The sequence below is a fragment of the Pseudopipra pipra genome, chromosome 2 (assembly GCF_036250125.1).
Source record: "Pseudopipra pipra isolate bDixPip1 chromosome 2, bDixPip1.hap1, whole genome shotgun sequence".
Classification (NCBI taxonomy): Eukaryota; Metazoa; Chordata; class Aves; order Passeriformes; family Pipridae; genus Pseudopipra; species Pseudopipra pipra.
In genome coordinates this window covers 5697660-5713001 of record NC_087550.1, presented here as the reverse complement: position 1 = coordinate 5713001, position 15342 = coordinate 5697660, and the positions used below count along the sequence as shown (strand labels likewise).

General features: G+C 38.2%; 1 protein-coding gene across 6 annotated transcripts in view; it reads left to right on the top strand.

Annotated features, from left to right (window-relative positions):
- EPHA6 (EPH receptor A6) overlaps window positions 1–15342 on the top strand; it is a 446467-nt gene that overhangs the window by 19650 nt on the left and 411475 nt on the right. For all 6 annotated transcript variants that reach the window (XR_010427681.1, XM_064643664.1, XM_064643659.1 and 3 more), the window contains exon 2: window positions 13362–13426. Coding sequence is in view for 5 of the 6 variants with exons in the window: in XM_064643664.1 (XP_064499734.1) it covers window positions 13362–13426 (65 nt within the window). In the remaining variant the exon portion in view is untranslated. The remainder of the gene's footprint in view (window positions 1–13361; window positions 13427–15342) is intronic.

The window sequence follows — 15342 nt, the reverse complement described above, 5'->3', positions numbered from 1 at the left end:
AAGGAGAAAAACTGATCAGTTTGCTTGAGAGCCTTGACACATTTGGAAATCACGACTGCTTCTGCTTTGATATGCCCACAGCTTGTGGCTCTTCCGATGACTTCCCTTATCTGCTGACAGATGAAGTCATTACTAACCACATTACCTTTAACAAGCAGAAAAAATACAAACGTAGGCTTAATAGCCCTCCCCTGTCCTTTGTATCTCACTTGTTTTCTTATGTGTCACTGTTTAACCCCAGGCAACAACCAAGTACCAGGCATCCCCGTGCTCACTCCCCCACCCCGTGGTGGGATAATAAAAAAGTAAAAGCTTGTTGATTGATGTAAGGCCAGTTTAATAATTGAAACAGAGTAAAATGTAATAATAACAGGTGGAATGAAAAGGAGAGAGAGAAAAAGAAAAGGAGGTGATGCACAACACAGTTGCTTACCACTCACTGACCAACGCCCAGCCCATTCCCAAGAAGGGATCAGCCCATTCCAGCCAACACCCTCCAGGTTATACTCTGAGCATGATGTTCTAGGGTACAGAATATATTTGGCCAGTTTGGACCAGTTGTCCTCCCACCCAGCTTCTGGTGCACCTGCTCACTGGCAGCACGAGACACTGCAGAGTCCTTGATTTGGGGTGAAGCACTGCCGAGCAACAACCAAACCGTCAGCGTGTTACCCGTATTGCTCTCATACTAAATCCAAACCACAGCACTGCACCAGCTACTAAGAAGAAAATGAACTCTATCCCAGCCATACCCAGGGTATTAGGTCAGTGGGGAGATCAAGGAGCATGTCCTTTTATTTGAGTATGAAATAATAACTTCATTCTGCTTAAATGGTGTTGGCATAGGTCTGTAATGGATAATAATAAATGTCCTGTCACTTCTGAAGGCTCATTTATCTGTCATGTGAATAAATTCTGAGTGGAAGTTCAGGCTGCAGTTATGCAACATATGGGGATTGAACAGCTGTGCTCTTCCACCCTCTGTACCACTTCATACAGGCAAGGTTACATTACTGTTGGCTTGTGAGAACAGGATAAGCAAGATCTGCTATTGATGGGCTCTATGCACTCTTTGCTTTATGTATTTTAGCTTTTCTGCCTGCAGAACATGAATGCACCTATTTCATTTTTATGATGTAAAGATATGGAATGAGTGTAAGTAAATTCTTATTTATCTGCCTGGAATTAAGAAGTTCAGCTGAACTGTGGAAGTGGTAGAAGACAGTGAGAGAGTAGTAAAGAATGCTTGGCTTCAATGGATGGGTCTGTGCTCTCCAGAAGTGCTTGCCTTTATGTTTTGTGTCTGGAACTTCCCTGACTGTTGTTCCCATGTCCCATTTGTCTGTATGTCAGAGTTTCAGCCTCCCAGTTCTTCCTCCCAGCCTGCCTGAAGCACATCTGCAGCTCTGGCTTCACTTGTGAGAACACCCCACCTTCAAAGGTTCTGCCAAAAATCCTGGACTGGTCCCTCGCCTCAGTTCATGAGCTGGGGATTCTGCAGCAGCTCTTCATAGGGCTTTGCTGCCACTCAAACACAAACTCTCTTTAGTTGCTTCAGCCTTTGTACCTCTCCTGACATCTGTCTGTTCTGTCCCTCGGAGTCACCAAACTGCTAAATTTCATGATGATTATTAAGTAACTACCTGAGGAAGCAGTGCCCACCTGCCTTCCCAGCCTCTGTTTGTCATGTTATCAGCTGCTCTCTTCAAAACTTCTTTCCTTAAAGGGTCTGCTGAGGAAAAGATCAGTATTGATTCTGATTCTCACTCCACTTGAAAAGAGACATGATCAGCTTGAATCTTCTGTATCAACCTCTCGAGTTATTCCTGGGGAAAAGGCAACAAACCTTTACAGTGCCATTTCATCCTTCCCTATTAGAGAGGCTGGGTATTTAGATCAGACCTGTGTAAGAAAAAATGGGTGCCTAGGGTAGGTTTGATTATGCCCATGAACTCCTAAGGGAAGTTTCTAACCCCCTTGAAGAGGAAATACTAAGAAAGGTGGAGTATAGGAGCAATAGCTATGAAGTTATTAACCTAGTAATTAGTCTGGCTGGCAGTTATTAGGTGTTATTATACTTTTCCAAAAGCTTTTGTATGGCTTTTTCACTTACGGATGTTGTGGCATTAACTTTTTGTTAATTTTATCACCACTCAAAAAACTACTATAGTAAAAGACATAAAAGCAAATGCTTGTAAGAATGCAGAATAGAAAAGGTAAACAGGAAAGTGAAGAATATTAAATTTAGCATTGGTCCCAATCTATGAGAATTGGTTTCAACACACAAATCATTTGTAGTTTGCCAGTGCAAGGAATGATAAATCCATTTGTCAGAATTTCACTTGTTTCTAATTTCCCTAATAAAGATACACTCAGGTTAATAAACAGGGCTGACAAAACTGTCAGGTATATGTGTTCATTTAAAAAAAGCTATTCAATAATCTACTGTTGACATGAACATGATGGTGAATTGAATATCAATTAGTATATTCAAGGCTGAATGAAAATTATTACGGAGGGCAGCTGGGCTCCTCTCATCATTTTGTGACTCCTATTTTTATCAGGGTTAGCTTTTGAGCTCCTTGTATGCCACATGTGAAACCAAAAGCTTAGAAAAATAATAAAGCTATTATTATGTCACTATAACAGTGACATAAACCAGCTCTGGTGTTTTCTGGACCTGTGAACAGTGTTAATTTATCTCACTTCATTTCAGCAGCAATCTCTGCTGTAAAAGAGTATCTTAGAAATGAAAGCAGAGTCCATGGTTAAGAACACATTGTTTCCCTGTACCCAAAAGCCCTTTTTCCCCATCTCATTCTTTGTGAGGAGCCCATTAAATAGAGCAATGTGCCTCTACCTGGCAGGACTTACTGCTCAGCTCTGTGCTCCCTGCCTGTCCTGCAGGGCTCACATTGCAATGCTCATTCCCTGCTGGGGCATTACAAAGCTAGGGATTCATCCCTTCTGGCTGAGCTGTGGGTTTCAGAACCTTCTCCTGCCTTCTTTTCCTTCTGGAAGTGCAACAATGATCAACAAAACCACTTTGAAATCACTTTGACACTGCTCTTGGGGGAAAAGTTCTGTTACAGGCTAGGAGAGGCAAGATATTAACTACTCATTCTCCATTCCTCAATTACCTGAGGAAAACTTGGGGGCTCATCTGTTTCTGAGGTAAACCCATTTATTTTAGATGTGAATATGCTTTCTTTTTACCTCAGCAATTTTATTTGTTCTTGTGCTTATGAATGAAACTCACACTGGAGAATCAAGTGCCTATGTTAGACCTCAAAATACATAATATTTTCAGCTGTCTTAGAGCAAAACAACCTGCAGAGTGACAGAATAGGTAGTTAAGATCTAACGTGTACAATTTGAAATTGTAACTGCTATCCCAGAAAGATTTCAGTGCAGAAATTGTCATGTGTTTCTGCACTGACAGGTACATTTTCTATATCCCTGGTTCATTTGGTGCCACTGAGTGTATCAAGTTGATTCCCAAGGCTCCACTTGGTATTCATAAAATGAAACACAGAACACACCTTACTGGGAAGGACTATCTTTTACTGACTTGTGTTACGTGCCTTTGACTGATAAATTGTTTAATTTTTCCCCTTTCTTTGGTATATTTGTCTGTGTTTTACGTATATATATATACGTAAAACACAGATGAATATATATATATATATAGGAATTAATGTTGTGTGCTAAGACAGCACTATGATATAGAAAAAAGGAAGTAAAAATGGATTTATGTTTTCTGAAAATAACTCTATCCTTCTTAGTTTTGGGGTTTTTTTATCTTCCTATATCTTAAACTCCAACATTATAAAACAGATACTTAAATTTGTCCAGAATAATCAAATATTTCTTGATCCTAAAATGAAAAAGATGTAAATATCAATCATGTAACTTAAAGTAGAGGTATGACAAGGTATGGGTGTGTTCAATGAGCTGTGCACAGTTTATAAATTGCAAATTACAATAATTGTTTATCAGAGCATTTTGATAGGTGTTTAAAGTATTGCAGTTGTTATTGAAATGGCACAGAAGGAGTAGTGTCTGCTGTCCTCTAAATATGAAAGCCAAAGCCTTTCTCCAGAAGGGCAGTTTTATGTTCATCTGTCAAAATTTGCAATGTTAATGTCAACAGTCATTCCTAGAAAAAGAAAGTTTAAACATGAAGCAGACAATTTACAAAGTCTTAGAAGATGTTAGTAAAAGACAAGTGCCTTAATTCCTTATTTCTATAGAATCCATAAAATTAATTAGGCCTCCTTGTAGAGCTTTAAGTGTCATGTATTGCTGGGTTTAATTGAGATTTACTTTATTCATAGAGACTCTGGAGTTGCTGAAATGCACATTAGATTATTTGTTTATAATGTAAAGTTTTTTCCATCCTACCATGACTTCATGCCTTGTCATTTGGAAAAAATTGAAAAATTGCATTTTTGTTCATGCAAATATAAGTTGATGTTCATATAAATGTGAGTGGGTGTTCATATAACTCCCTATTCCACAGATATAATCATGTATGATGGTCTTGCCTTGTTCTTCCAAAGCAATGTGATGATACAATTACACAGCATGAATAATGAATACAAAAATCTGAAGTGGTTTGTGAAACAAGTGGCTTCTTTCTTCCTTCTACCTTCATAAATGCTGATTGCTGAAAAGCAAATGGAGTTGAAAACGTAAATATTTGGCAAATGAATTGCAAACAGAAAGAAACACATAAACTTGTAAAACTAATATGTAACATGAAGACCAAAACTTTGGTCTTCAATATGTCTTGCCCACTCAGTTGTTCAAATGAAATCCCATATCATTCGAAGGTTCCATGAGTTGTTACTTCCATTTCACTGCCTTAAGGGGTCTGACAGTATTTGGAATTCTGGTACTGAAGATACAACTGAAATCAGTTGCCTCTGCCTCTATCAGTTCTCTCAGTGGGTACAAGAATTACTCTTTCATTTTAAATAATTACATAAATTAGATCGCTCGGTGTGTTGTGTGATGAGTAGCAAGAATGAAGTAGGGAATTTGGTTTATTTATCTTGCTGACTTGCATGGCACAGACACATAAAAATATGTATTTCATAATCCAAATTCAATATTGTCTTCCACAAAAACCTAAAACCAAACCAAACCAAAAAAAAACCACAAGAAGCTTCATCTCCCTTTTTTATTTAACACTTAATCCAGTGAGGTTGCTCTGATGTGACTGAAGGGTCTGCAGTGGTCGGCTGATCATACAACATGAGAATAAGGGGATTCGTGTTGATTTTTCAAGTGAGAGTGGAAGAAAGGCAGTGTGAAAAAAAGGATAATGTAAAACTGAAGCTTTGGGTATGGATATGTTGGCTTCCATTCCAGGGAGAGATGGAGCAGTAGGATTACAGGAGCCTTCTACTCTAAGGAGAACATCCAGGTATGGAAAGGATAATTATATTGGCTCTGAAACAGCATTATGAAAGTGTGGGAAAGCATTAAATAATATACTAAATTTTAATTTCGTTTAAAAAATCATCTTTCTAAGAAACATGTAATAAGGTGTTCTAGGAAAAAAAGGTTGAATATGAAAGGTGGGTGGTGGCATTTTTTTTGCAAAAGAACCATTGTTTCTTTTAATCTTGTTATCTCAGAGCCACAGGATTTCAAATTATATCTATCCAGGAAGTAGTAGGGAATAGTAAGGCTGAACCAGAAAACTGATTCAAATGAGAAAATAGGGTTATTCCTTAAGCATCTGTATGGAAAGAAAAATGGTGCTGTGGGGGAATTAGTTTTAGAAGATGCTCACTGGAGACCCTGTGTAATGGAGTAAAGCACCAGCAAGATAAAGACAGGCATTTATCCAACATAACCCCATCTAATAACAGTGCAAACTTCTCAGGACCGAGAAGGTGAATGTATCAGGAATGGGATGTTGGGTTTTGTCCACAAAAAATTATTCTGATCAGTTCTCATTCATTTGAAGAGAATTCTAAATGTCTCTGTGTGAGTGTGCAAATGGGAAATAAAAAAGGTGAAAGTGGAAATTCCTTTCGAAAGTTCTCGATTAGGAAATCTTTGATCACTTAAAAAAAGGCCAGTTTTGGATAACAGTTTAACCTACACTGGAAAGCAGAAAGTAGAAATATGAACGTTTCTAATAATTAATGGCAAAGAGGGGATATATGTGGAAATTAATAAATTTTAGAAAATAAGTAGTGTAGAAAAGTGAAGATGAAAAGGAAGTGTGTGAGGTAAAAGCCCGAGTCTCACAACACTCAGGATAATGGGAATTTCTCTATTGCATTATGAATAAAAATGTTTGTGTGAATGGTATTAAACTATTTTTAGAAAGAGGCAGAAAATAATGTGTTCAAAATTGGGAAAATTGGAAATCAGTGTTTTTTTCACATAATGTGAAGAATATGAAGTACTCCCCATCTGGTGTAAATAGTTCTTTCCGAGAGTCCTGAAAGGATTGGCTGAGGACATCTCTGGTCTACTGACGGTAAATTTAATGAGTTTGGGGACTCAGGGAATTCAGGAATATTGGAAAGCGTAGGTGTTGGAGTCCTGGTTTGAAAAGAAAAGGGAAGCACCATTAACCAGGTAACTAGATTTTTATAAAACTCACAGCATTGGAGAGGATTCCAGAGGTCGTTTATCTCCCTCACTCTGCCCCAAGGCAACGGGAAATTATGTAGAAACCAGGTTTGACAGTGTTTGAGGTGTGTTAAAAGCCTCCTGCAGTGGAGATTCCCCAGCTTCCCAATTAGTCACAGCTATCCTTCTCCTTCACAACTGGAGGGTAGGAAGGATTTTCCTGAAGTCTAACATAAAGAAATGTTGAAGAGAGGAGAAGGATTACTCCATATATCTTGCTGGCTATAATCCTGCTTATCTCAGGCAAACAGCATTGTCAACACTTTGTTTACCATATGATTTGCTATGATTCCTAGATATTTTCCCAGCAGAATTTCCATCTAGACAGGTGCTCCTCATCCTTTGTTACTGCATCTCATTAATCTTGCCTAAACCAGAGAGCTGCTGCATGCAAAATAATGAAAATTATGGAAAAAGATTCCATTGATACGTGTATAATGAATGCCAGTTTATTTGTTTTATGGAAAACAGGCCTGGTCATAAAACTCAAGCATTTAAATAATTTTCTCCAGTTGATTACACATTAATTGCCAAAGGTACCTTGAATATTGTAATCTCTTTCTTTGTGTCCTCCTCAGGCAGACAAGCCACAGAAGTAATATATTTAGATTTTTTTCTATTGGAACAAAATCTCACAAAGACAGTGAAAATCTTACCTTTTTTTTTTTTTTTTTTTTAAACAGATTTTAGCAAACTGAGGTCTAAGAAATCTCAAAGTAGTTTCAGGGACTGTTAAGTCACAGAATTTGAGATATTCATTGTACACCATTCAAAATTTTAACTGGTCACCATTTTTCATTAGTAACATGAAAATAAATATAAAAGTAATACTTGACAAAACGCTAGTAAGTAAAAAAAGAAAGAGGATGTGCAGACAGGTAAGAGAATCAGTGAAAGAATATCACCTAGAAAAGGTCAGCCCTTGAAAATGAAACTTGTTTTAATATAAGCAAATGGATCTTTGTCCATTCAAGAGCAAAAATGTGACCCAAACTGAAAAATATAATGATGAAAAGAAGTGATTCTGTGAAGGGCAGTGGTCTTGGTAGAGTCATAACTGAGTCATAAGCGAGTGCAATGCTGAAGCAAAAAATAGGCTAATGCGACCTTGGATATAGAAACAAATTATAAAATAGCTAGGGCTCTTAATATATATTGTTAGAAGGAATGATTTCAGAACACTGCATGTGATCCTCTTCCTAAACATGAAAAATACCATAAAATCTGAAAAAAAGGACAGACACTTCAGAAGAGAGCAACAACTCTCTTGAGGGCTGCAAGTGAGAGACTTCAAAAGCTCAGCTTGTTTGTCTTATAAACTGTTTGCAGTCAATAAGTAAGCTCTCAGGGATAAAAAAAAAAGATACCAGTTTTGCCTGTTTCTGGGTGTCATGTGTAATGATTGCTTACCCTGCTGGAAGACACTGAAACTTTACATTTTATTATCTTTTTTTTTGTGCAAAATATATTGGTCTACAAAGAACAAGAAATGAGGCTGGGTGATCCTATAACCAGTTCTGATATTGGACTGTGATTCCATGAAGTTGGCCAAAATCATTTATTAATTTAAAACTGTTAGGTCAGACTGCCTGGAGATGTGTAAAGAAAATAGAAGAGAAAAGAAACTGGTGAAATGACGGTTTAGAAAGCTTTTCCTTTGGCTGTACAGACACAATTGCAGAGTTCATCTTCAGAAGAGTATTTTGGAATCAGAATTAAAATTCCACACTGTCAGTCCTTGGGAGCTCTGCTCGTCATAATTTTAAATCAAACAGTTCCCTGGGGACCAGGCAAAACCTCTGAAAAGATTAATTTCAGTTGTAAAGTCTAATAATAGCAGTGTAAGATATGTTCCAAAAAAAAAAAAAAAAAGAAACTGAAGCTCAATATGGCATAATGAGTTATAATAGTGTAATTTCTATTAAAGTATGTACTGGAAAACAAAGCTAAACACTTCTAAATGAACGGGGCACTTAACTAAAACAATAGGTTTACAGGTGTATGTTTGAATCTGTGTATTATTGTTGGGCAAGTGGCAGTGTCCCTGGCTCAGTTATTGAAGGAAGGGTATTCAAGTGCTAAATCTTTTTGTCCAAAGAGATTTTTTGAGGGATCTTTTGAGTTCATTTTGACTCTTTACGTGTGGCAGTTTGATCCACATTAGAAATCCAAAAATCCAATGTTCAGGCTCTCCCCACCCCTTTCCAACAATTTATCCTAACATCAGAGAGAAACTTTCAGACCAGAGGCTTCTGTAAGGGAAGGGGGAAGTATATACATTTATTTACACAAATAAATACTATACAAACTGAAGGAAACTATATATATATATTACATTTCTATCACTCAGTCCTTTCAAGCCCCTCCTTTTAACTACTTTAGTCCAGGAGCAGCTTTTCAAGGCTGATACGTAACACAGTCTTTTGCTGTGGGAGTGTTCTGGGCTCCTGAACGCTCCCCCCTCACCAAGTTCCAGTTGTTTGTTGCAGTTTCTCTCCTCACCAACTCCAAGAAGACAGCTGTGAGTCCTTGCTCTTCTGCTGCTGGTGATTTCTCCCTCTCGGGGTCTCCCCTCAGTCCGTAGGCTGCTGCAGTGCAGCTTATCAAGCGTCCACATCCTGGAATCTCATTCCTCCACGTCAGTTCTCGGCTGCCCCCGCTCAGCTTTGGCAGCAGCTCCCGAGCTCCAGGCTCGTCTTCAATTTCGCCTGGGACTCTCCCCCGAGCGCCGGGCCTACTTCCACAGCCCAGTCTCTTGGCTCAGCTTCAATGCTGAGCCTCTCCTCCACTTACAGCAGAGGGAAAGGAAAAGCCCCCCTCTACAGCTTCACTGCAGAAAAGGAGCGGGGAGAGAGGGCTTGTCTGCAGAGCCTGCCTCTCTCCTCTTACCTCAGGTGCTGTGAATCTCTTCCTTCACAGCACACACTCCAAATGCTGACTCTAGCTCTAGCCAAAGGCTGAGTTGGGGGGTTGCAGGGCTCCCCTCTTCCCCCCGGAGGGGGAGAGAGAGAGCCCAGCCACCCCCTGGCCTTCAACACCTACACGCAGCAGACACCAACACCAAAACAACCAAGACAGAACTGCCAACAGCTTCCCGTGCTGTGATATATGATTTTGAGCAGAAGTGAACAACATGAGTGGTGACTGGCTCTCCAGGGAACACTGTCTTGGCATCCAATCACCTCTGAGCCCCCCCAGCCTCTCAGGGGGGCCAATTCCAAACTATGACACATGACTTTGTAATGGCAGATCTGTGCTCTTTCACTCCTGTTCAGCTCTGCAGGTTTTACACTCCATGTCACCTCAGAAAAGTGGCTGCCCCACGTGGAGTGGGTGCAGAAATGTCAGTGCCATTGCTTAGTTGCAACTGATGTCCTTAGAAGCCATCATCAACATTAACTGCAGTAGTTCCAGACACTGTTGTTTATGCTGGCTTGTCCAGAATGGCCACTTTTCATAGAGTCTCATTTAAGAGGAATGAGACTTTTTATGGTCTATAAATACAATTAACTCAGTTGGTTAGAGCATGGTGCTAATAATGCCAGGGTTGTGGGGTCATTCCCCATATGGGCCATTCACTGAAGAGTTGGACTGGATGATCTTTGTGGCTCCCTTACAACTCAGCAAGGGTTGAATCCATCAGAATCCATTAAATAAAATAAAGGAGTATAAAGAAGGAAACAGAGGGACAAGGGTCAGTAAATGTGCCTTCCTGGTTCCATTAACTTTTTAGGGATTTCCTTGTTTTGAGCATCATCCACCATTTCCTTTTAGCCTCTTTGCATGCAGATTTCCAGTTCTTCTGAAACTTCCGCTCTCCCACAGTCAGAGGGGAAGCTCATCCCTGCCTGCAGTTCAGATGTATACATTCCTCTTAGTCTGGATCCCTTTGGCAGCCGGAATTTTCTGAGTTGGAAGCTTTTTGGCAGCGCAGCTTTGTCTGCCATCAGGTCTGTGCTGCTGGGGATAGACTGCTTCTTAATTACCTCATTTCGAGAGAGCTTGGGTACCTCTGCCCCACACTGAAGTCTATCATGCAGACATCTCCAAATCACTCAAGTGTGTGAGGGTTTTATTACTCTATCCATGTCCTCATTTCTATGTCAGGCTCTGTTGATTCACAGCTTTACTGGAGTTTGGATTTCTGTGGTATAAACATAATATTTACTTGATGTGCCAGTATTTACATGGTTTTGATTGATAACTATTTACTGCCTTGTAATACAAGTACTGTTGCGAAGACAGTCTCTTAAATTTTACAATATTCATTTTGAACTCTGAAGGTGATGCCAGTTTAATCCTGGTTGGGAGTTGTTTGGTTATTTGAATTCTCCAGTTTGAGGTTTTTCAGAGTTATAAGTGAACTTATATGAGCATTCAGGAGGCTTGGTATGTAAAATGCATAAAAAACTGCATTTTAACAAAATTCAATTATTTGTTGGGGATCATTTATAAATGTGTATAAGGAATATTAGATCATGGTTCAACTAAATCTAAATTTAATATACTTTCAGTGATGAATTTACTCTAGTTCTTAGTTTTTTTAATGTATAGCTCTGAGCTTTCAAGTAGTACTTGATTAATTCAGGCAAGGAATTAATTCAGGCTCCATTGAAGAAATGAATTAGTTTTCCTTCCTGTATTTTAGGGCTTGTTCCATGGAATTATTACTTTTGAATACCTGGGTGATATTTATTAAACTTTCATCCTGCTACCACAAAAACTGTAAAAACTAAAATGATACTTTAAACTCTGATGCTGTTTGTAGAAAGAATTTGTTTCTGCCTTCATATCCACAGGTTTGGCTGTAACATATAGTGTATTTAATTTGATTATTTATTTAATCCAGTATTAAAGAATTATCATCAGAATAGCACTTGATAAGGAGGAAGATATAACTTGAAACTCAGCTGAAAACAAAGCACATAACAAATAGTCTATGTTTTTTGGGTGGAGAGAGAAGTGGAGGAGAGATGGAAAGAAGAAAACAAATACATAAAATGAATTTAAATATTCCCAGAAACCAGTTGAGCATTTGGTCTTCTCTACGGAAAGGAAATATCTAAACCCAGTATCTTAATTTTTTTGGAGCCAACAGATTCCCAGTACATTACACAGTTTACACAGGAAACTGCTGCCTCACGTGTCAAATGGGGAGATGCTTTTCTTGATTCTTCAACAAGAGTCTCCTGACACAAATAGAAAATACCGCGAGTGCTGTAAATCATCTTTTTAAGTAAGCAGAAGCCAGCAAGAGTCTCAGTGGTGATAGTGATCCCATTTTTTTGGAAGTAGAATTGCAAAAAAATGGTTAATTTATCCTCAAATTATTCCCAAAGCTTCATAAAGTGATGACGTGGTGGAGGGCAGAATACTCCCTCTTTGTTGAACATCATTTTAAAATGTTATTAATTTCTTCAAATAAATCATTAAACTTTTATTTGGTTAATGCTGAGCTTCTAACTTGCTTATAAGTCTGCTGATGAGACAGCAAACTTCTGCTTCAGGTTAAAAGTCAACATACATTGAAATGAAGAGGAACTTTAATTGTCACTGATACAAAAGACAAAGGAAGATGCTGGGTTGAGGTTCCTCTAATGAGCTGGAAAATTCTATGTCCTTGCCAGGGTGCCTTTTCCATAGGGCAAGAAAGCATGACCTGGCTGCTGCTGGTGCTGACCCACGTTATAGAAACACATTACAGGCAGCTGTACATTGATTATTTGGACAGCTTCCACTTGAGGTGGAAGACAGTGCACAACAATATAAAACCCACAAATGTATGCATAGAGTAGCCATGTTCCAAACATACAGCTTCATTTTTTTCTCCATCATTTAACCAGTAGAATTGGAGTTTGTGGGCTGTGAGAAGGAAGTGAGTGTTCAAAACACATCAATGTGATAATTAAAGTAAATTGCCCTATGCAATACTTAATTTTATGTTTAAATTGTAATTTAGCTTTATGAAATTAGAGGGTTGGATAAAACAATTCCATTAGAGGGCAGTAGTACATGTGGGTAGAATGTCTCATGTGCTGCATATTTTGTTTATCATTAGCTTCATTTTTCTCTTCCATTCACTAATGTAATTTAACGTATTAAAATAATTCAGAAACATTTTTAATATATAAATACAATAATGTACATTGTCTTATGTCAAATAATAAATATTACAGAACTGATGCCAAATATTGTAGCAGCTTTCAAGACTCTGATATTCCAGCTAAAATAGAAACTGAAGTTACTTGTCTCTCTGTATTCCAAGTTATACAATTTGTATATTGTATAACTTTATTTCTGTGAAGTTTATGGCTTTTAAAAAAAAAAATCTTAATTTTGAAACTCTATGTATCTTTATTTTATTAGCTTTGATGCTTAAGTCCATGTGCAGAACTTCTGGATTCCCAGGAAGGGGTTTGCAGAAATGAGCATGTTTATTCAGACACCTTTTAATGGTTAAATATCAGTAGTGTGTTGTGATTTGACAATGATTTCTGCAAAAGATTTAGGGTGTGGGGTTTTTTTCCAGGTATATGTGTTAAGAAATTTAGTAGGTAATGAAATGTAAGCCGTGAAAGCTGAAATGTTCCTGGCTAATATGGCAAGTTCAGTCTATGGGGGTTTAGTAATTTACTTTGTCTAATAATTGTGTTTGTCTAATCCAAGCAATACCACAAACACACCATTTCTTTTTCCATTTTCAGTTGTGTTACTTGATACCACAGCTGCTCTTGGAGAACTGGGGTGGAAAACGTTCCCTTTGAATGGGGTAAGTCTCACCATTTTGGTTTTTTGGAGGCATTCTGACACTCTGGAAGAGAGTGGCTTCGGTACCTGTGTGGATATTCTTGCAGCACAGATTTGTCAGAAAGATTTAAGTTGTTCTCAGGGTTGTGAGTGTGAATATGCAAAAATGACATGAGTACACATTATTATGCCCTTCTCTTACTTTCCTAAGAATTTATCTTACTTTAAATCCAATTCTGACTCTTACATATCGTGAAGCTTCATATCAAAAATTCCTGCGCTGGAGGAATGTGTTATGACTACATTTTTTGAGAACTAAAAGGAAAAAGAATTTTCAGTTTTATATTAAATTGGAGCAAAACTTTAATGATTTAGGTGATAATTAATATGGACTTCAGCATCAGCTAAAATGGTATCACACTAGCTAAATCAGAAAAAATTAGAAGTATGTTAATGTCAATAAGCCAGTTTAAACATCAAGAGAAAATATTTTAATTGGTTGTTGTTTTTTTTTTTTGCTGCACTGACCATTCTGGTTTAAAGTTTGCAATTCCAGTTTAATGGCTTACATTTCACTTTACTGCAGTACAGTTTGCACTGCATATACTGTATATAGCTTATTTTTATATTAGTTTACATTATCTCTTGATTTTTGTATATGAGGCATATAATTATTTGCTTCTCTGACATGAGCTCAGAAAATACTGTTTTTTCTGAGTGAAACATCTTGTTTCATTTTCAGTCATTTTATTTTCTGTGATTTGTTCCAGAAGGAAGTAGAAATTGTCTGTCTTCAGCACCTTAATAATCCATTTTTATAAAATGCCTTCTGTGTCTCTCCCCTCAGGGATTTCAAGCAATGTGACATTTCTTAATCTCAGCCTGTTTCCAACTTTATGGATTACCCTTTTTCAGGGTTGTCCAGTTCTTTGCCTTCTTAGACATTCTTTCTGTCTCTTACAGATACTTCTGTGTTTTACATTTTGTATGCAGACTCACACAGTCTGAGTTACAATTCCGAAGTTTTATTTCCTTCAAAAATCCCAGGAAAAGCTGCAGGGAGGAATTTTTGCTTTCAAAAATCAAATACTGTCACATACCACGATGAGGAATTTTTGGGGGTTCAGGAAGGCTGGCATTTGGAAAGCATACAAGATATAATTTCAGTTATTCTGTAAATTTTTAAAAGCTTTAGGTACTTCAGTAGCAATAACTGTAGTATACAAGCACAAAAAAGTTGATTTAAAAGATAGCTATTGCAACATATATTGGTTGGCCATACATACACTAAACATTAGTTTTTGTAGCATATTGAGGTTTTTGGGTGTGTTTAGGACCTTTGCTGTGTTTTGAGAATTGGAGGCACTTCCTAGAATACAAGGAGTTTACACTGGAATCAGAAGTTGGGATTCAATTATTAGAGAATTTCCCAAATATTCACAAAGTGGGTTTTAAAAAACCAAGCAGGTAAATATGGGGGAGAAGAGTGGTTTGTAGCATAGAGTCATAGAATCATTTAGGTTGGAAAAGACCTCTAAGATCATCAAGTCCAACCAAAAACCCACCACTAAACCATGTCCCTAAGTGCCACATTTACACGTTTTAAACACCTCCAGGGGTGGTGACTCCACCACCTCCCTGGGCAGCCTGTTCCAATTCCTGACTATCCTTTTGGTGGAGAAATTTTGTCTAATATCCAATCTAAACCTCCCCTGGAACAGCTGGAGGCCATTTCCTCTCATCCTGTCACTTGTTCCCTGGGAGAAGAGCCTGACCCCCACCTGGCTCCCTCCTCCTGTCAGGGAGTTATAGAGAGTGAGGAGGTCTCCTCTGAGCCTCCTCTTCTCCAGGATAAACATCTCCAGCTCCCTCAGCTGCTCCTCATCAGACCTGGGCTCCAGTCCCTTCCCCAGCTTCATTGTCCTTCTATGAACACAC